General features: G+C 46.3%; 1 protein-coding gene across 1 annotated transcript in view; it reads left to right on the forward strand.

The window, feature by feature from the left end:
• The window catches only part of PRPF8 (pre-mRNA processing factor 8), a 497675-nt gene extending 476565 nt beyond the window's left edge, over window positions 1-21110 (forward strand). The window contains exons 38-43 of the mRNA XM_069615406.1: window positions 1589-1828; window positions 1992-2133; window positions 3011-3151; window positions 3322-3461; window positions 7910-8112; window positions 19649-21110. Coding sequence (XP_069471507.1) covers window positions 1589-1828; window positions 1992-2133; window positions 3011-3151; window positions 3322-3461; window positions 7910-8112; window positions 19649-19803 — 1021 coding nt within the window. The 3' untranslated portion in view covers window positions 19804-21110. The remainder of the gene's footprint in view (window positions 1-1588; window positions 1829-1991; window positions 2134-3010; window positions 3152-3321; window positions 3462-7909; window positions 8113-19648) is intronic.
• Window positions 21111-21475: the final 365 nt, after the last annotated feature.

Consider the following 21475-nt stretch of genomic DNA (forward strand, 5'->3'; position numbering starts at 1 on the left):
TCTCAGCACTCCACATAAGGTGGGGTGTGCTGGTCTCACAAAAGAAAGTACAGGTAGGATAAAAAGTAGCCCCCTACCGTGGTAACAAGGTGTTAACCAAGGGGAGATAAACATTACAGTGGAAACTCTAGTAGCTTCCAGTAACACTGCACAGAAAGTGCTGTGCTGCTTCAGTAACATGTAGATGTTATAAAAGATGGATGAATGCAGTACTCCAAAACAGTATACCAAAATGGGTTCCCAAGATCAGAGTAAAAGAATGTGTGGAAAAAGTGCCCACTTATTTGTTCATTTATATAGAGCTTTTAAACGGTGAAGGGCTTCAAGGTGGGAAGGTAACAAGAGAATACAGTAATCATTCTTGGGCATTGAAGATTCTGAATGATCGAAACAGAGAAACTAGCATACTAGGCCTGACCACATTTCTCCTAGTGCAAGTGCATGAAGTTAGTGGTATTGTTGAGAACAAGCTAGGGAGGGAGAGAGGGAAAACGATGGTGGGTGGGGGCGGGGCTTGAGGGGGCTACAGGACACACACACAAACTAACTGGTCCTGGAACATTTAGGTGTTGGATGCATACTGACGGAGGTGCATAAACGGGGTGGGGGCGGGGGATTGAGAGCACAGAGTCTGTTGAAGCCGGGACTTTTTAAGGAGAATTAATTAAAAATCCAAGGTTCCAGCAAAAAATGCTGGGGGACTCGTAGGTGGTGAGAATTTCACTCAAGAAGAAAAATCTACTCTTAACAGATATGTTCTCCCTTCTCCATTCCACCCCGGTACCTTTGTTCATCACGGGTGGCATTTCAGTGTTTGGTGCTAGCACAGGCCTGCTTCTTCGGTTCCTCGTCTCTTTGCTCCTGTCTTAGCAGCAGCCCCGCTCTTGGGGTCTCCGTAGGTTGCCGGGCTCAGCGAATGCCTGCTAGCTCGAGATATCGGGTCTCCCACTTCCACTGGTAGTTGGCCAGGACCCAAGCCCACCACAGTGCATTTATGGTCACGCCACCACATCGGATGATCCTCCAAGCTCTGTCCTGACAGCAGCTTTTCAGATGATTGGGTTACCAGGTCTCCGGTGACTCGCTGTGGCGTTCTCCACTTCTCAGATTGCTGCAGACTCCACTCTGTTCCGCCCCTCCAATTCGTAGCTACGTCTGAAGGCTTCCCTTGCGTATGGCTCTTTCCTCTCCAATCCACTCATCCTTACATACTAGTTCCCTCTTAAAGTGATAGTCCCTTTTCCTTCAGGCATCCAGCATTGTTATTCATTACTGGAGGCAGTCCCATATCGACAGATAAAGGTGGCTTGCATAGGGCGTTCTTGTGGGAATGAGAGTTCTTGTCCCCGAAAGGGGGGGTGGAGGGGAATCCTTTCCAGTGAGGTACCACTTGCCCAAACCCCTAGGGAGGGTCTTGCAGAGCAGGCTCACCTCCCTAGCCGCAAAGTGGGTGGCTCCATCCTGGGGAGAAAGTGCAAATACTCTTGATTCGTCACAGTAACTGTGAAGATTTGTTTAGCTGCATCTGGTGTATTAGACTCTGTATTAGGCTTTGTAGGTGTTCATGCTGTTTTCCCTTCTCTTTCAGTGTGAATGTGGCCTCTCTGACCCAGTCTGAAATCAGAGACATTATTCTTGGCATGGAGATCTCTGCCCCCTCACAGCAGAGACAACAGATTGCTGAGATTGAGAAGCAGACCAAGGAACAGTCTCAACTAACAGCCACACAGACACGAACAGTCAACAAGCATGGAGACGAGATAATCACTTCCACCACCAGCAACTATGAGACACAAACATTCTCTTCCAAGACAGAGTGGCGTGTCAGGTAGGGGAATGGGTGAAAAGTGAGGGGGGTGGGAGAGTGGGGTTACAAGCTTTGCCTGGTGCTACTGTCCAAGCTGCTCAGATTGCAACCAAAGTATTGCTATTTTGTTGGTGTTACTATTGACATGTTAAAAGCTGGTTTGGTATATTTTTGTCTTTCACAGAGCCATATCTGCTGCCAATCTCCACCTGCGCACCAACCACATCTACGTTTCCTCCGATGATATCAAGGAAACCGGCTACACATACATCCTTCCTAAGAATGTGCTGAAGAAGTTCATTTGCATCTCTGATCTGCGAGCCCAGGTCAATATTAATATCTTTTACATTAGCAGCTCTGCTGAGTCAAGGGAGCAGCTCCCACCAGTGAGGCAAACAATGGCGGGGATGCGGGGAAACACCTAGCTAAAATCACAACATACTGGTGGTACATTCGGGTACCACCAGTGCAGCAACATGACAGGATTTGTAGATCACCTCCGGAGCAGGAAACTAGTGTAGGAAAAGCATTGTACCACCTCTGTGGCATGAGTGGATCTCTCAGCACCTACCCCAACTTCTGACTGAGCGCAGAGTCCCCTCCCCCACCAGTTTCACTGCCCCTGCACCCATCTGTACACTTGCACGATCTGAATGCACCATGCCATGAAGATAGTCTATATTGTTCATAAATTCAAGGGCTCTGAGCTATTTATTTTCCCCATGTTCCCTCCGTCCTTGAGTGCTTTGAAACACTTGCTTTTATATAGGCTCTGTACAAATAAACCATACAATGGGTTGGGTCAGATATCACCAGTGTTCATAACCACATATATGATGAACGCAGAACAGGATGTTGCATAGGTGAGGATTTTGCAGGGCAAGTAAGAAATGTTTGGAAATGATAGTGCATATCATGATAAACCTGTACCACTGGTGTACTATCTACAGGGCAAGATGAGCAGGGTTCACTGGTATCTGAACTAGAGGGCAAGGAGTGCACCAATGAGTGGAAACTAGTTTAGAAAACCGTGGTAGCTAGAGGGCAGGAATTCCCGCTACCACCAGTGTGTGAATTACTTTTTGTGATGGGGAGTGATGGGGCGGTACCACTAATGCTGAAGTTGGCACATCTTGCTTGTAGTTGCGTACACCTTTAGAATTAGATGTGTGGTCATTAATACTATGCTGTGTTGGTCAACAGATTGCTGGTTACCTGTATGGAGTGAGCCCACCAGATAATCCACAAGTGAAAGAGATCCGCTGCATCGTTATGGTACCGCAGTGGGGAACCCATCAGACTGTGCACCTTCCAGGTCAACTTCCAGGGCACGAATACCTCAAGGTGAGAACTGACAGACATTTCTGTACAGTAACAACGATTTTCATCCTCCAAATTACTGATTAATTTATTAACCAACAATGGCTTACCAAAGCATTAATTCATTGCTATACTCTACTCTTAATAAAAATGAATAGATCAGAAAATGCTAATGTTAAATTGTCGCCACTTAGGAAATGGAGCCACTGGGTTGGATCCACACTCAGCCAAATGAGTCTCCTCAGCTATCCCCTCAGGACGTCACCACCCATGCCAAGGTCATGGCAGACAACCCTTCATGGGATGGTGAGAAGACAATCATTATTACATGCAGGTGAGGACAAAAGAGCCTGTACAGTGATGCACATGGTGTGGTGTAGCGGCTGAAGTGGAGTGGTATACCAGGCCATTAGGGTGTCAGGAATGCTGCAGAGTTCTTTTTTTCCGTCAAGACTTGTTTGGGGCTCTTTATTAAAGGGTCATCTGAAATAACCTATAAACTGTGTTTACATGGATTTTACAACATTTTCACAACCTGGAAAGAAACTATCCTAAAGCAAGGGTATGCACTTTCAATGATAATGCCCTCTCAACCCTCCAGTAGTTCCTGCTCTTTAAAAGAATAAACCAGCAGTGGCCACTCTGAAGAAATGGCTGCAGTTAATTGTTGTAGTGGAAAGTAAGAAAACTGCCCCTGCTTGTGTTGGAGAGCTGCAAGTGCAGGGGGAGGCTTCTTGTTAATTAAGTTGAGAATCTGCTGAGTCTCAAGGCTCTACTTGGGAGCAATGAAGTGAGGTAGCCCACAAAGAAGCTGCTCAGCTCACAGAATGGTTCTAGGACACTTGCGGCTAGTTCCAGGTCTTGAGCAGGATGCTCCTTTTTTTGGAGGGTGTTAGGGGAGTGTTCCTAAAGTCCTACTGGTAGTAAGACTTTAGAAAGCTATCCAACCCTAGTATTAGTCTGTACTAACTCAGGACCTTGGTAGAGTGGCAGAGCAGTCAAGCTTACCTTAAGAGGAAGATGTGAGCTGTAGTTAAGTATACTGAACCTTAGTTAGACATGCACACCAAAGAAACTCTTACACTTATAATTGATAAAATTGCATATTTATTGTATATACACCAGAATCACTTAGAAGTTTACACTAGAACCTTTCGGAATACTTGAATACACTTCAAAGGACACTTTCACTTTTGTGTTTCTTTGCGGTTACATTTGTAGCGGTTTCTAACAGTTTATATGGTTATACATTTACTCTGCAAACACATACAGTAAAGTTACTTTAAGGTTGGACAATGGCTGGGCTTGGTTAAAGGTTCTAGAGAGGGTTTCTTCACACTGGAACTCTTCATATTCTGCTGTTTGTCAAGACTTTGAGCCCTCTACGAACTGCCTGTAGCTAGGGTTGTATTTTTGGACTTAAAAGACTTGCTGTAAGAGGGGGTGACACTTGACACCTCTAGGCACACTCAACGCTCTGGAGCAACTTCTTCCCCACAATACCTTGGGTTAGAAGAAAATGTTGGTGCTGGATGCTCCGCGATGTTGCAGCTCTGGACCAGACTTCCGGATTCCTTGGTCTGATGACTGAAGGCAGGACAATGGGTTCTATGTCGTATCAATGTGTTATTTTATTTTTTTTTTTTGGACTGGTGGTTTTCCGAAACAATTTTGCTGAAAAAACGAATTGAATTGTATTATTTCTTGGGTGGGTTCTCCCTTCCTCCACCCATTTTATTTTTTGTTTTGTTTTTTTTGTTTACTGTTCCCAACCCCCACCCTCCCAATCCCTTTTATATCCCCCAAAATAATTTCGATGTTCTTTTTCGCCAATAATTTATGGGCAAAACACCTTTCGAAAAAACTGTCATTGATTCCTCGTACCAGTCAATGGACGGGATCTCTCAGCAGCAGTCTCCATGGAGGACCTGTCTCACGACTTTCAGCAACTTCTTGGTTCACTGTGCGGTTTTAGTGCCTTTTCTGCAGAACCAACAAAGGACACAGATCATCCGGTCAATCTTCTTCGCTTCCTGCAATCTGGTGAGGGGGTCTGGGCGAGTTGGATCAGATTTCTGGAGTGTCCTTACGGGTTCAGCAAAGATTTGGATGGATTTGGCCTTTCCACGGCGATGCACTCGAAATGGGCAGCAGGTATCCTGGTATTGGGGTTCCACAGCTCTGAAAACTGCTAGGACCTTGTGAGAGGACTCAATTCATAGCTAGCCTTGGGGCTGGTTGTTCCCACCAGCCAAAGGGAAGGAGTCATCCTCTTTGGAGCTCCTCTGTCGCATAGAAAACGGGGTCAGGACAGCAGTGGGCGCTTCAGTGTTGCAAAGGGTCTGCAGGAGTCCCTGGTTGTCGTCTTCTGTTACTTCAGCTTCCGGTGGTCCACATGCTTTTCACTCCAGAAGCCTCACCTTTTATAACGTTCCAGCACACACTCCTCTGCAATCTCTATCAGCATTTTACAGTAAGGGGTGTTTGGCTGTCCAACCGGGACAGCCAGACTCCCTGTGGGAGCTGGTCCTATTCAGGCACTCTGACAAAGGACACAGGGGTAGAAGACTCCTCCCCCACTTCCTGCCTGCCCAGACACTCTGGAGCCCAGGCCGGGATTACCCAAGGCTTCCACACTCTCACACACACGCCTCCCCCTACCAGAATGGTAGAAGAAGTGCTAACAAAGAACAGCCACGCTAGTAATGGCGAAAAAAGAAGGGAGGCCCCAAGTTGGTACTTGGGTGCCCATATTGTGCACTACCGAGGCTATGGACCTAGCCTGCAGTATTTCAATTACTCAATAGTTGGTAGAACACATCCACTGCCACCAGCCATAACAAGATTCTCCATGTGACTAAAAAGGCACAGGAGTAGATAGAATGGGGATACTAGGTATCCCTTTGGCACTCCACTGAAGGTGTTGTGTGCCAATCTCTCAGACTTTAGAGTTTTGGGAGACATACTAAGTATCAAGAGCTGTAGTTACTTGAGGATGTAGAAAAATAATCTTATAGGAGGACCCTAAGGTTGTTTCCCAGCAACACTGCCCATAAGGATCTGTCTGCTGCAGTAGTAAAAACAGATGCCTTTTAGAGCTTTGGAGCAGACAAACTCCAAAAGACCAAGCCCATAAGAAGGAATGAGTGGAAAAAGGCTCCACTCATTCAGGATTTAAAGACAAAGGTCCAGAAGTCAAGCAAAAAAGTGCTCGGGTGGGTTCTCACTAGGAGAGGGGATCATGCATAACAATGCTACATCTCCCTAACGGAGGGGACTTGCCTCTGATGAATAGATGCAGGATTCTACCTTATTCAGGATTTGAGTTGGAGTACCCTTTGTTAGGCAGAATTGCATGCAGTACCCTCTGGGACCACAACATACAATTAGGACTACAGGTGTAAGCAAAACCAACCTTTGGTATAAGTCTGTACTACACAGTTTTGTGGTAGCGAGCTGAGCAGACAGGCTTATCTCAAGAGGGAATGTGAGCAGTACAAGAGGTTACATAGAGGTCTTACAATCAAAGTGGTTCAAGTAGACACTTGGGTGCAAGTTTCCTTGGTAAAACACTTATTAATTTATTACACAATCATTTAGAAAACATTCACTAGAAGGAGGCAACTTAATTTTATACACAAACACACTACATTGATTCTTCTTTTTTATCAGACTTCTAAAACATTGTGCAAATACTTTTTCTACTTCCCTACAAGAAGTGCTTCAGCCACATAGACTTTTGCTCATTGACCTTGGCTTAGCCTGTTTCCTGTTTTCCTGAAAGCCTCTTCTCTCATCTGACATGGGGGAGGGCTGAAAAGTATTTGACTGCTAAAGAATATTTGTGATCTCTTGTTTGTCCTAATAACCTTTTATTTGACACTCATCCCAGTACTATTCTAAATGCTAACAGCAATATATCAATTTCCACAGTGCCTTAAACTATTGAAGTCACCTGAGGGTGTAGGAATTGTCAGTGTGTCATCCCCAATGGCTCTTGGCTGATTTAGAAACTAAGAGTGTGTATTTTGAAGGTATTTGTGTTTTGCATGATATTACTCCCTTCCTAAAGAAGGCTCATTCAAATGACCGGTAAATAAATGTTTTATCAAGAAACATTGAGTGTTTGTTTGAATACATGTCTCTGTGAATCTTTGTGTCACCACTTTACATCTCACATTGACCCCTCTTGAGATAAGACTGCCTTCTCTACCACACTACCAACCTGTGTAGTTCACACTTATACCAAAGGTTGGGTCCTATTGCCAGGAGGCTGAGGATGTTGTAGTGCACCCTAAGAGTATTACCCAAATCTGTATCACCTGTATTTACTGATTTAAATGAACAGCTCACATTACCCCTCTTAAAATGAGCCTGGCGGTCAGTCATCTACCAACGTGTGTATTGCTTGCCTATATTAAAATGTGTGCGTTAACCAATACCAACAAATAAGTCTTGTGAAGCCCCACACCAGTTGGACTCTACATAGTCTTACCTAAAACCCTGTAAGGACTATTAGCTTTTTGATGCACAGTCACTTCAGTGATTAATATGTCCTTTCTGTCTATTTTAGGCTAGTATTTATATGAAGACATGAGTTTGTTCTGTGTCTTTCAATATTAATGATGGGCAGCAGTCAATGTCTTAGATTCGCCATTGTACAACTTTTACAGGTCACAGTTTTTGTAATTGAGAACTTTTTCCAATAAGTATGTTAAGCATATATAGCTGTGCTGATGTGATTATTTATTTTGTCCTTCTTGATTTGCTTTTTCTCTGCAGTTTTACACCAGGTTCATGTACGCTCACAGCCTACAAGCTAACGCCAAGTGGATATGAATGGGGCAGACAAAACACGGACAAAGGCAACAACCCCAAGGGATACCTACCATCACACTATGAGAGGGTCCAGATGTTGCTCTCCGATAGGTTCCTCGGCTTTTTTATGGTTCCTGGGCAGGGATCATGGAACTACAATTTTATGGGTGAGTGTTGCCTATATGCTCAAATAATCATTGAGTATTGTTTTAGATGAAAGCTTTGGTTCTTCTCTTGACAGGTTAATCTCCTTAATCGAGCGCTACCACCGTTCTGCTCCATCTGGCCCATCCTCATTCCCACCAGTTGGGGTTTGCATGCACTGGAGGCCATATAAAGTATCTCTAACAATTTGTCTTTTAGGATGTATGCTGTTTCCCTTTACATGCTTGGCCTCGTTCCTATAAATGCAGTTGGCAGTGCTGCAGAGCATAAAACTCAATTACATGACAATAGGATTGTCACTAAAGCCAAACTTTTTTCCACCAGGTCAGCAAAACATTTTTGTTGTCTCCATCCTTTATTTTCATCTTATGTTTTTGTTACTTTGGTTTAGTCACTACCAAGGGAATTTGTTAATTACTGTTGTCCTTTTTGTATTTTTAATTGGTCATTGACCTATCTATTTTAAAATCTACACCTCCCATCTTTTTGCAATACACCATATACAACAGACTTCAAAAGATGTATTGGTTGTGGCAAAGATGTCTTTGCATTTGTTCTCCACTGCCCTTGTGTGATGTGCAGTGGAAACGTCCATCTGGTGAGCACCTTCGCCTTTGATTGTGGGTTGGAAATGAGGTCAGCGCACACCATACAAGGTTCCTTCTTGTCATCTGATTGGCAAAACTTCCTGTTAGTTTGCGTGGCTCCCAAAAGATGCTGTTGCACAGCTTTCGTTGTGGGCTTCTGGTTTGTTGCCCATTTAGATGCTTAAGGATCAAATTACAGCAGTTTACAAAAACCTGCTGCATTGTTTATATCTGAAAATGTTGCCAGGAAAATGTAATGTGAAAATGTAGTCCGTAAAAGTAGTTTTCAAAATGTAGTCATTCTATGCAAACAAATGTAAAGTTTGAAAATGTTGCCAGTGATAAGGTAGCTAAAAAAAAAGCTATTTTAAAACTCGGAACATACAGGCTGTTAGCTCAACAATGACCACCCCTTATAAAGCCAAACAATCACTGGCTCTTGACACTTATCCTATCCTTAACCTAACACTAATCTTAACCCTAATTCTATCCCTAACCCTTAAGCTTTCTGTTGGGGAAGAATTGGTGCAGTCACACTGTGTGAGCCTACACAACACTTATCTGCTTGGTATTAAGTAACCCACCTTTTGGTATAAGTCTGTACTACACAAGTTAGTAGTCTGACTGAGCAGCCAGGCCTAGCTCAAGAGGGGTAAAGGTTAGCTGTAGAGCTGTACAGATGAAATCCGTTGTTGGGGAGAATTCTCAAATGTGATAATTCCCTTCACCTTAGAGACCTCCAGCAACTTTGCTGGATTTTGAGGACTTTTCTTACCTGGAGAGTGTGACCCTTTTCCCCGCACTCTCATGTATTTTGAGATGTGTTTTACCTCTGTGTTTTCTGTGGTTATGGAGTCTAACCAACTCCATAGGCATCATCTTTTTCATTTGTGCCACACAGCACCCTCAGTGCAGTGACACAGGGAAGCCTTTCAGTCTTTCCCAAGGTTTAAATACCTTCTCTGGGATAAACTACTGTTTCCCAGAGTAAGTAAAGTGAAATTGACTTTACTAGTTTTTTTAAATTCCTAGACCCAGCACACCCTATCTTACAATAGAGTGCTGGAGGGGGGTTACATAGTATCCCCGGTGTCTAGATACTCATGTAGCAGTCAAATGCTACACTTTCCTCTCAGAATGGCTGGTGGCAGTGGTTTTACAACGAACTACCATGATTGTTCCCGACCGCAAACTATTCGTATCTCCAGTAACGTTAAATCACGTGAGCCATGTTTTTCAAGATGGCATCTGAGCCCTCTTTGTTAAAACAGGTCCCCATTGGCCATCAGGGGGCGCACGGATGAGCAGCACCTCCGTGTGAGCTCTGGCGCAAGGGCCCCAAAAGTGAGCTCAGCCCCCACTTTTGTCCCCAAACACCGGTGCCCCCCCCCCCCCCCCCCGTGTGCAGACTTAGTGCCCCATGCTCCGTGAACCGGTCCTCCACCAAGGGATCGAAGTTTCGGCGGAAACCGGTGATTCTAGTGTGGAGAAAAGACCCACGGCGTGAGCCTCCCCTCCACGAGCACACACGCAGCGGGTGAAGACTCGGCAGCGCGGAAGCAGGACTTGGAGTACCCTGCCCCTCCCACCGCCCGCGTGTGCGGAACGCAGACCTTGCCGCGGTCCACCGGAGCAGTCGGAGTCTCCCCGCCCGCACCGCGGATCTTATGGTTGCGGACGGATGCGCAACCATGCACTACCCCCGTCTCCCCACCTGGGCAGTGTCAGGGCCCGGCGCCACAGAGGAGGAAGCATTGCAGCGGAGCGGGTAGGTGCCCCACCCTCCACCCCCCCCCCCTCCGAATGGCCTGCGAGCGCGGCCCCCTGACGAGGCCTCGCCTCCACCAGGAGTGCCTTCCGTTGGCCTGCTCGCGGGGGAGGAGACCCTCCCGCTTCCCGCCCTCGGCTGAGGACGGGACGCGGAGGGATTCGGGCCTCGTCCCACGACTCGGGCCGTAAGCGGTGTCATCTGCCAGCCGGCCCCTTCAAAAGACACTCCTCCACGGGGACCTCTCTACGGGGGTCTCTCCCAACACCTCCCATCCTGACGAGGCCCGGTGGGCCCCCATAAAAAGTGAACTGAAGGCCCGAAGGTCGCCCCAGCCCCCAACAAGTGATCCGAGCACCCCTTCTTAGCCACAACACAGGCCATTCAAACAAGAGATTTTCCATAGGGCACACAGCACCCAAAGGAGCTGCTTCCCCCACAGTCCCTGTGGGTGGGGGGGGGCTTGTGGCCACTTCGCCTACCCAGGAGGTGGCAACGGGAGACCCACCTTCGATCCCTCTCAGGTGGTGTTCTACAGACAAGACCACCCCAAGCTGAGATCTGCTCCCCAACAACTGCAAATATCGCCTCAACTTACAGCCTGTGACCCAACGCACATCCCTGGAAGTACGTCTCCTTCGCTTTCCTCTGGGGCGGAGGAGGGACTACGCTTTCAGACAAGAGGTTAGCCTCACGCTGAGGGTTGGGCCCCCACCAATGGGGCGTGTGCCCTCCTCGGCGTAACCCAGGACCAGATGCCCCCGATGAGAGCCGCACAGGCGGACCACCAATATAAACAAACAAAATACCCGGAAGGGGACCACCTGAACCTCACCAAGGCCTGAGCCCTCAGCTGCAAGACCCGCTTATTACAACTCCTCTTGGACCCACCAACAAGATTAGCCCCCTGGCATTAACAGCGGTCTCCGATCCGGAAAACAACGCAAGCGGAGGGTACGGCCCCTGGTCTCAGGGCGTGTGCCTCCTCCCACCAACACAACCCCACCATCGCGGACTCCCGGAATCACATTCCACTACGTACCATGAGGTCTCTCTACTACACCAGTGCAGAGGGTAAGGTCCCCATGGTAAGGCCCCCATGCTAGGGGCGTGTGCCTCCTTGCGTACAGGCATCATATGAACATCCAAAGCAAGCTGGCCAGGTTCGCCTACACCTCACCACACCTAGAACCGGACATAAACGCCACAATGTCAGTGGAAGTGTCGGAGGCAGGAGCGGCAGCCACAAAGGGAGACATTGCCACCCTCCTGAGCGAAATTCGAAACATGGGCTCGAATCTTGGCAGCAAAATTGATAAGATGACGCAAAGAGTGGACAAAATTGAAGAGAGACTGGAGGGTGTCGAAAATAATCAAGCCTCAATAGATGCACTAGAAACCCAGCTAGACCTCAGAATGCACAACATAGAGAGGAGGGAGGACGAAATTCTCCTGAAAATTGACGATTTAGAAAATAGAGAAAGGAGAAATAACCTACGATTTTTCGGAATTCCGGAACATGAGGGGGAAACAGAGGAAGATCTCAAGCAAACGGTACACAACATCATCAGAATCTTAGCAGCAGATGAGAACATCGATCAACCGACAATAAAGAGAATACACAGAGCCGGGGGTCCCCCGGGCGGCCCGAGACCCGTCCATGTCAGATTTCACAAATACAAAATGGAGCCAGGATACTCATGAAGGCCAGGCCCTGCAACGCTCTCATCCTATGGGGAGCCCAGATAACTATTTTTCAAGACTTATCCTCACTCACCCTGGCCTTGCAGCACCTCTGTAGCCCCCTAACGAAATGGCGTAAGGAACAAGGGACCAGATACAGATGGGGATACCCCTTCTCCCTCATGTTTGAGCATGGAAGCAGGAAGGTAACCCTCCACTCCAAAGAAGAAATCCGTGAGTGCATCGCAGACATTCTCGGAAATGCCCCAAGCAAGGGTATGCAAGAGGAACCATCACAAAACAGAGCGAAAGAGATGGGGATCACAAGGCCCGAGAAGGAAAAGAGTCAAGGGAATAAGAAAGTTCAGACGACCCAATGACACACCAGACAGCAACAAATGAAACAAAATTAGGTGGTCCTCCATCGCGGCGAAGCACGCTCTGACACCATTGTCCAGCGTCCACCAGCATTTCAGAACTTAGTCCAGTTGCCTGGTCTTTTCTGGCACATGACACCGCCATCCGAAGCGCAGAGACGAACAACTGGTGGGGTCGAATCTTAAAACGACACGTGTTGATGCACTAATCAATTTCGGTAACAGTTATCATTGTTTTGTTAATATGTTGTTGGGAGCAAAATGGAAAAGAAATGAAAAAGGGGGGGCTCGGAAAGTTACATAGATAGCCGCGGTAGGGGTCGTGCGGTTATGAACCCTCACTGGTGATCCGACAGTAAACCGGCTGCATGCATCTGATCCAAATCGGACGCCATCAGTCTGGGACACAGATCCCCATGAGGAAAATGAGGGGTGGACAGCGGAATCTGGGGACAATGGGTATGAGGCTTAATACCCAGAGGGGGTAGGTGGGAGGAAAGGGCACACCAAGTCATAAAGCCTCCTTTAAGTAGGGGCAGCTACTACACTACCTGCATCATGGCAATTACCTGCAATGGGCAGCGTGATGTCGCGACCGATTTCTACGAACATATCAATGACCCACAGTCATAACGAATTAAGTGACGGGCATGGCATACTCCAAATTGGCACGCTGAATGTTAAGGGACTTACCTCCCCTACCAAAAGATCGCTGGTAACAGAGTTCAAGAGAGCCAAACTAGATATACTCTTTCTACAAGAAACCTGATACAGCAAGGGAGAAGAGAGGAAGGTTTTATATGCTAAACTAGGCTCAGAATACTGGGCTCCGGCCCACTGAAGAAAGCGTGAGTCGGCATACTAGTCAATAAAATGATCCAATTTGAACTCTTGAAGTCCTGGATGGACGTCAATGGCAGAGCAATAGTCCTAGTGGGCAGGATACAAGGCACAGTCATCACCCTTGCGTCAGTGTACGCACCCCAATACAGGTCAAGCTATATTCCTGCAGCGGATAATCCCGAAAGTCATGAACAAAGCAGAGGGCGATGTAATACTGGGGGGTGATCTGAACACGTGGATGGATCCGAATCAGGATAGACAATCGGGTCGCACCATTACGGTCCCTCAGTTGGCGTCGGACGCGTGGAGACATATGAACCCCAACCGAACTGGCTTTACTTTCTTCTCAGCACCGCATGCAACCTTTTCCAGAATAGACTACATATACCTAACCGCAGACCTCACCACGGCGATGACTGAAGCCTCCATAACCCCCCTGTCTCGTGGTCAGACCACAATATGGTCACGGTCATCCTTGATCAAATGACCCTCCCTCGAAGGAGCTCCAAATGGCGTTGCAACGAGACTCTCTTTAAGGACCCAATTTTTCGGGAACAACTTGAGCAGGGCATCACCCAATACTTTGAGCTTAATAACATGGGCGAAACTTCCATGAACACAGTTTGGGAAGCTGGCAAGGCTACCTGGAGAGGTCTACTTATTAAAGAGGGAGCAGCAAAAAAAGGAGAACGCCAACTGATGGAAAATAGGCTCTGAAACGAAATTACCCAACTTGACCTCATGGCACAGTCAGCTGAACAGGATAGACCACAAAATATTAAGGAGGCCAACTACAAGACTGGAGTCACACATGCCCGCAATAATCCACAACGACCAAGTGGGTTTCATCCTAGGCAGACAAGGCGCGGACTCCACCCGGAAAACCCTGCACTTAATCCACGAGGCCCCAACATCATTGAACAAGCCAGCGTTATTCTCAATTGATGCAGAGAAGGCGTTCGACAGAGTAGAATGGCATTTCTTGGAGGCCACGCTAAAGAAGATAGGCCTTGGCCCCACACTCCGTCGAGGGATCAAGGCTGTCTATACGACCCCAAGAGCGTCGGTGACGGTGAACTCCCAATTCTCCCGCTGGTTCCCTCTCAGCAGGGGTACGAGACAAGGTTGCCCCCTTTCGGCAATACTTTTCGCACTGTCCCTGGAGCCTCTTGCCGTAATGCTTCGAGCAGATCCTGCAGTGGAAGGGATTCAGGTGAATGGCAAAGAATATAAGCTAGCCTTGTATGCAGATGACATTCTGCTCCATGTGTCAAACCCAATGTCTTCCATCCCACGAGCGATCCATCTGACAGAGGAATACGGCAGACTCTCGGGCTTCAAAATTAACAAAACCAAATCCATTCTTTTTCCACTCCATGATCCATCTCCAGAAAACCAAATCGCCCTCGAGCACCTCCGGCTGATCATTGGAGACCCAACACTGAGATACTTGGGGATCAATTTAACGCAGCACCTCAACAACCTCTACGAAGCAAATTTCCCTCTGCTTCTCGAAGCCCTCAAGGCTGATCTCACGAAATGGAAACCACTGACAATCTCCTGGATGGACGCCTAAATGCAATCAAAATGGTGACCCTTCCACGGTTCCTATACCCCTTTCAGGTCTTGCCCATCACAATCCCTGAACATTTCTTCAGACAAGTTAAAAAGGCCCTACTAGAATTTCTTTGGAATGGAAAGAAACCCAGAATCCCCTATGATGTTTTAATATTACCAAAGAACTAGGGGGAGTGGGCTTACCTACATAGAACGCTATTATCAAGCCACACAACTCAGAATTCTGATCCCACACTTGCGAGATAGGAAGTACCTCCAATGGGTCCAACTGGACAACCACATTCTAGCCACCGTAACTCTGGCAGAATGGCTATAGGTCCCCAGACCAAAACTCACGAGAAGATTGCGCAACCACCGAATATTAGGCACAATGTGGAACATATGGAAGAAAGGGAAAGCGATGTTGGAAGTCACCACGTGGCCTTCGCCCCTGAGCCATCTCTGGTCCCCTGGGATCAGAGAAGAAATCCCAGAACACGCTAGATACCAAACTTGGTTCGATGCCGGCCTCTAGAGAGTCGGTCAGCTGTGGAGAAAAGGGAAATTCATCTCAATTACGGAACTAGAGGAAGCCCTCCGAATTCACCCAATACCAGTCGTCTTGTACTTGCGACTGAAAGGCATACTATCCAGAAGGGAATGGAAGGCCACCACACAGAAAGAACTAACGCCCTTCAAGACGATCCTAGACACGACCAACACCTCCAAAGGCCTCATAGCGTGAATGTACAGGGCTCTAATCACTAAGGACGACGCGCCGAGCCTCCGTCTCAAGGCAAGATGGGAAAGAGACTTTGGCAGAGAGTTTGACCAGCAGGCCTGATGCACAATCTGTGATACGCCATCCAAAATATCAATCGCAGCTCAGTACAAATTACACGTTATAAAATTGCTCCACAGATGGCAGTACGACCCATACAGGCTGTCCAAAATGTTCCAGACCTCCAGCCCCAGATGCTGGCGACAATGTGGTATGGATGCCGACTACTGGCACATGTGGTGGAACTGCCCCAAAGTCCGCATCAATTGGCAAGAAGTCCTGGGATGGATCAAACAGCTGGATGGCATAGAGAGGCAATTGTCACCCCTCCTGATTCTTTTTGGCCTCGAAGAAGAAGAAGACAAACTGATAGGGGTAAAAGGTCTAGTATCCCCCCTGTTACTCGCGGCGAGAGCAGCCCTCGTTATAAAGTGGAAATCCTCACACCTACCTGATAAAAAATAACTATATACAGATCGCCACAAACATTTATACAATGGAAAAAATAACGGCAATACTGCATGACAAGATGAAGCCTGGTGCGACTTTACTGAACAATATATCACACGCCCAGCCACGGATGACTCAACGCAGCAAAGAAATTAGCACCCAACCTACACCAACATTGGCAGAACGCCGAACGACTCACTGCCAGCGACCCATGCCTGTCACAGACCATACTGGAGATCCATGACCCAGGGACGATTAAAGATGAACGTCACGCAGCCCACTACGATTCAGCGCAACAATGCCACTAACAAAGGAGGCTCAAGAACCGGGAGGGACGGTGGAGGGCAGGGCTTTCACTTTCCTCTTATTGGAACGACGAATGTCAATGTTGTTAAGTATTGTTAGGGTGGACTGGAACAATTTCTTGATATAGCTGTTAATGCATAATATATACCCACCTATATGTTCACATCCAATGTCAAAATTAATAAAATTTAAGTTTAAAAAAAAACAGGTCCCGGTCTCTCTTCGCCATTTCTTTTTTGGAAAGGTCCTTCTAGAGTTTGTCTCTGCGCGCCAAACCAGGTTTGGTGTCATCAGGAGTGAAGACCGCCTCTAGCGCCCGAGTGTCTGGGGTGGGTAGGAAGTGAGGGAGGTGCCCGAAACTCCCTGTGCTTAGTCTCCTAGGAGACCCAAATGCACGCTGTGGTGATTGGTTGGCTGAATGGCAATGACAGCCACCCTGCTGGGTGAGTGACGGCTAGGCTGGAATGAACGGGAGAGAACTGAATAAAAGACAAGTCTCTTGGCTTGGAAGGCAGTCGACCACTGGAACGAAGAAACCGAAGAAGAGCTTGAAGAGGACGGCTGCTGCAACTCCTGGACCGTTGGTTAGCCCAGTGAAGAACTGCTGCAGGTCCGAATCGCCAAGTTCACATCGACAGAGAAGCCCCTGCAAGGATGACTTAACCCTTTTGAGTTGGTGGGACCAATCAACAAGGAAGCCACGTGGACACACATCGCGGAGCTGGTTGAATTTCCTAAGAGTTGCTGCAGGAAACAGTAGTACCAGGGAGAGGGACACCAGTTTGTGTGCTTTACTCACAGCCACCGAAATTGAAGTTTGCCAGTTGCGAGCTGTTGATCATTCAAGTGCAGTCCTCCCTCTTGTCCCCACGACCCAGGCCCAGGAAGAGTGAGATCTGCAGGAAATGCCAGGAACAGAAGTAATCAGCTGCCTCTTTTTCTTCTTTGTAAGGTACTGTGAAACAAGACTGAGAGAACTTCTCGCGGTGAAAGTGCTTGAAACTTTTGCAACTCGCAGGCCTAATCAGCTTGTGACGCAACATATGATTCTTCTTTTTACAAACTACTTCTGAGAACTTGTGCAGAGACCTTTCCTTTTACTCGCCAGAACCGCTTTATCCTATCCAAGACTTTAGCCCATTGACTTTGGCCTAGCCCATTGAATTGAATTGACACTTCTGGTGAACTCAAAATATTTGCACTGTTTAAGAATAATTGTAGTCTTTATGTTCTGATAACCTTTGCCTTTTACTCGCCTCAAACTTAGTGTACAGTACTGAAGTATATTTGTGTGTAATATGATTGCCTCCTTCTATTGAATGTTTTATAACTGACTGATAAATACATTATTAAGTATTTATCCAAGAAACCTTGAGTGTAAGAATTTATTTGAATTGTGATTGTAGACCTCTGTGTAACATCACTACTGCTCACATTCCCCTCTTGAGATGAGCCTGGCTCCTCAGCACCGCTACCAAAACGGTGTATTACAGACTTATACCAAAGGTTGGTTTGCTTACACCTGTCGTCAGAGTTGTGTGTAGTGTTCCCAGAGGGTACTGCATACAAACTCTGCCTAACACTAACCAGTCCCAAGACGAACTACAACTTGCTCCATCCCTGGAAGAGCTGCGACCTCCACGACCTGCAATTCACCAATACCCAGGGTCCTGTGATGCATCGCTGTGCATCTACTGAAGCGTGGTTTCGCTTGGACAGTGACTCGAGCCAGGTATCTAAAGTCCCCTCACCATAGACAAGGACGGAGAAAAGGAGAACAGTCTACCGACACGACAACCGTCCAAGCCAGAACCGCGAAGATCCTTTGCTGGGCACCCGTCGGCACGAGAGCTGTCGCCATATCCTCCAAAGTCCCTTTCTTCTGTCGGCAAGACCGAGAAACTCGTAACCGGGTTTTCTGTCACCTCACTGCTGGAACTGTCCTGCAGCAACTGCTTCACTTGAAGGTACTGTCCTGCTCCTGGTACAGCTTCCCTGGAGTCTGCTTGCTTGATCCTGGGGGTTGCAGATAGCTTATCTCGCAACCCTCCAGGTTCCCATAGGGTTCCAATATGGTGGACAACCCATTGATCTCTATCCTGCAAGTTTGCATATGTGTTTCACATGGTTTTACTAAGTGATTTGATGTTATTGAAAATGCTATTCTAATGTGACTACAACAGTGGTTTACTAACCTAAGATTGTTGCAAGTGTTCTATTGTTTTACTGTGTTATAGTATTTAACTTGAAAGTTACAACAGTGTGCCTTGTGTGTATATAAGAAATAGCTAATTTTATATGACTTCTAAGTGTATGTGTTTTCTTGGACTAAGTGTATGGTTTGAGTTCTTTGTACCGCACAACAGCCCTCCTGCCTCCTTAGACCTGGCTGCTCGCCATTCTCCCAAGCCCTTGGTTGGTTCAGGCCAAACCTAAGAAGTGTAACCCTGCTCACCTAAGGAGGGCTTTCCTAAATTCTGTCCCAGATAGCAACTTTTGAGAGAAAAAAAACCACCACCAGGAAGAGCGATACCATCCTAACAATCACGCTCTGCATTTGGCCCATGTTTCTTCATTCGAAATTTAAGACTACTCCCCTGACTGCTAAATTGCAGTAAACCTCTTTGGCAATCTGTGCAGCTGTTAAGAGCTGTGGTAGCAGTCAAGACACAACCTTATTTTTTGCATCGAGCCCTTCCCTACACCAGCATTTCCTTTTCCATCTTTCCAAACTGTTTTGGTATTGTAAGGAACAGAATCCACACACCACAGTGCTTTATCCAACTCTGTTGCAATAGCTTGCCTGGCATCAAAAGGTGCAGTGTCTTATCTCCAGGAATACCTTGAACTGCTTTTTTTCATGTGAATGTTTAGGTCTTAAATGTCTGCCCTACACACATTAGAAATGGGTCAGTTTTGAGGAAATAGTCTTTGCAGAACTAGACTGCGGGGGTGGGTGGGTGCATGGAGGAGGGCTGCGATACAGATACTGAAAGAGTCAGGAAGCCAAGGCTGCATTCACTTGATACTTCGGATGTAAAAGCTCACCCACCAGTCGGACGATTAAACCATTGAAGTCACAATTGGAGAAGGGAAAGCCTAGTTTCTGGTGTATGTTGCGACTATGCAAATGTTCTGCAATACAGGACTCTGCCACAATGATGGATTATCTTTTTCTCACTCTAGGGGTTCGTCACGATCCAAACATGAAATACGAGCTGCATTTGGCCAACCCCAAGGAGTTTTACCACGAAGTTCATCGACCGTCACACTTCCTGAACTTTGCCTTGCTACAGGAAGGAGAAGTATATTCTGCCGATCGTGAGGACCTCTATGCCTAAGCCCATCGATCTTTGATCAAAACATAAACTTGACTTAGTCTGTTGATATTCAACAGAAGGTCCTTGAACACAGAACAATTGTTGATCTTATGGCTTCTGACCAGCTCTTTTGAGTTGTGTTGCACCCTTCTATTCAGTTTAAATGCTGTGCTTTTCTGCAACATTTGTACATGTGTGAATTTCTTTACCCAGGTTGCCTCTTGCTGGAAGCAGTGCACTTTGTAGTATATTGTTTTAATAAATGTGTACAAAGTAAATAAACTGTAATCCCTCTTGAGCGGCTTAGTGACCTTTTCCGACTTCCACACATTGCTGTTCTATCCCTTTCTTCTGGTCTATGCACTTATCAAGGAGGGATGTATTTCTCAGTCACCCTCTAAATAGCTTTGATCAATGTTGGGTCTTTTCTTTTAAATAAGGTGAATGGGCTGAAGCAATGTCAGTTATTCCTATCTGTAATCTTAGCTGTGTGTGTGACTCTTTACTGAATTTGCTGGCGGTATGGTTTGGGTTTCTGGCCTTTCCTTTTAGAGTCATTATTTATTCTTCTGCAACTGCTCTTTAACAAATTCTCATTTTACTTTGCAAGTATTGCAGAACACCATGTGCTTTAGGAAATACTTTGCCCTCCCTAACTATTTGTGGGGCTGACCTTCAAACTTATTGGCCCTACAGTTTCTTTTGAACGGTACTTTAGATGTCAATATATTTTCCAGAGTTCCTTCAGAAGCCTGCAGCAGTAGAACAATCAATGAAATTCCCAGGATGGCAAAAAAAGGCTTTTAATTTGCATCAGGCCAAAAATACTGTTTTCTTGTTTCCAGGGTTCTAACTGTTACCTTGTCTGTTATCAGAAGGCTAATTGTCCACTAGGTGTTGTCTTATAGTCCATTCTACAAAAGGCAAGGCTGCAATTTAAGAAGTAACGTGCAGTATGCCACCGGCAGGTCACTTCTGTTTCATCTAAGCATTTTTGCCTTGACTCTGGTTCCGGAGCAGATTCTCAAATAGTACTAAATGGCTGTCCAAAAACACTTGTTATCCTCCTCACTTTTATATCCTCACTGCTTGTGCTCTGCTAAAATGTGACCATTCAAATTCCAGTGCTTGGGAGGATTGTTACTGAACCGGGGTAGGGGCTCTACATCACATGATGTTCATTATTCATCATGAGCAATTGAATATCTGTATGGCCCGAATCCTGGGGAACCTATTACAAAAAACATTGCTTCCCAATTTAGTTTTCATTTTTAAAGTATTTTTTTAGGAAAAAATTGAAAACAAAATAAAAAAGGAAAACAAAACAATGTGGATTGTCATGTTTTTCATCTTTGGGGTGCAAAGAAAACAAAATATATGAACATATACGTTTATAAAATCAATTTATACCAACATTTTAAGTGTAAACCTGCAGAGACCAATCACTGTTTTATTTTGGTTTTTTTCTGCTTGTGAGGAAGGGTCTTGAACAGCATTTTTGGTCCCACTTTTTTGTAAATAAATGTATATGGAATTTGTGATTCTTTATCATGACATCTTTCGTATTATTCTTAAACCCCCTGTTTATATATACATGCAGCAGTGGGCAGTGGAGGGTTGTGTGAAACCAATCACCTAACATCCCGAAACACATTTTGATGATCAATGTTAGTTTTATGGTAATGTGTGTAGT

The sequence above is a fragment of the Ambystoma mexicanum genome, chromosome 9 (assembly GCF_040938575.1).
Source record: "Ambystoma mexicanum isolate Mex_15411 chromosome 9, UKY_AmexF1_1, whole genome shotgun sequence".
NCBI lineage: Eukaryota > Metazoa > Chordata > Amphibia > Caudata > Ambystomatidae > Ambystoma > Ambystoma mexicanum.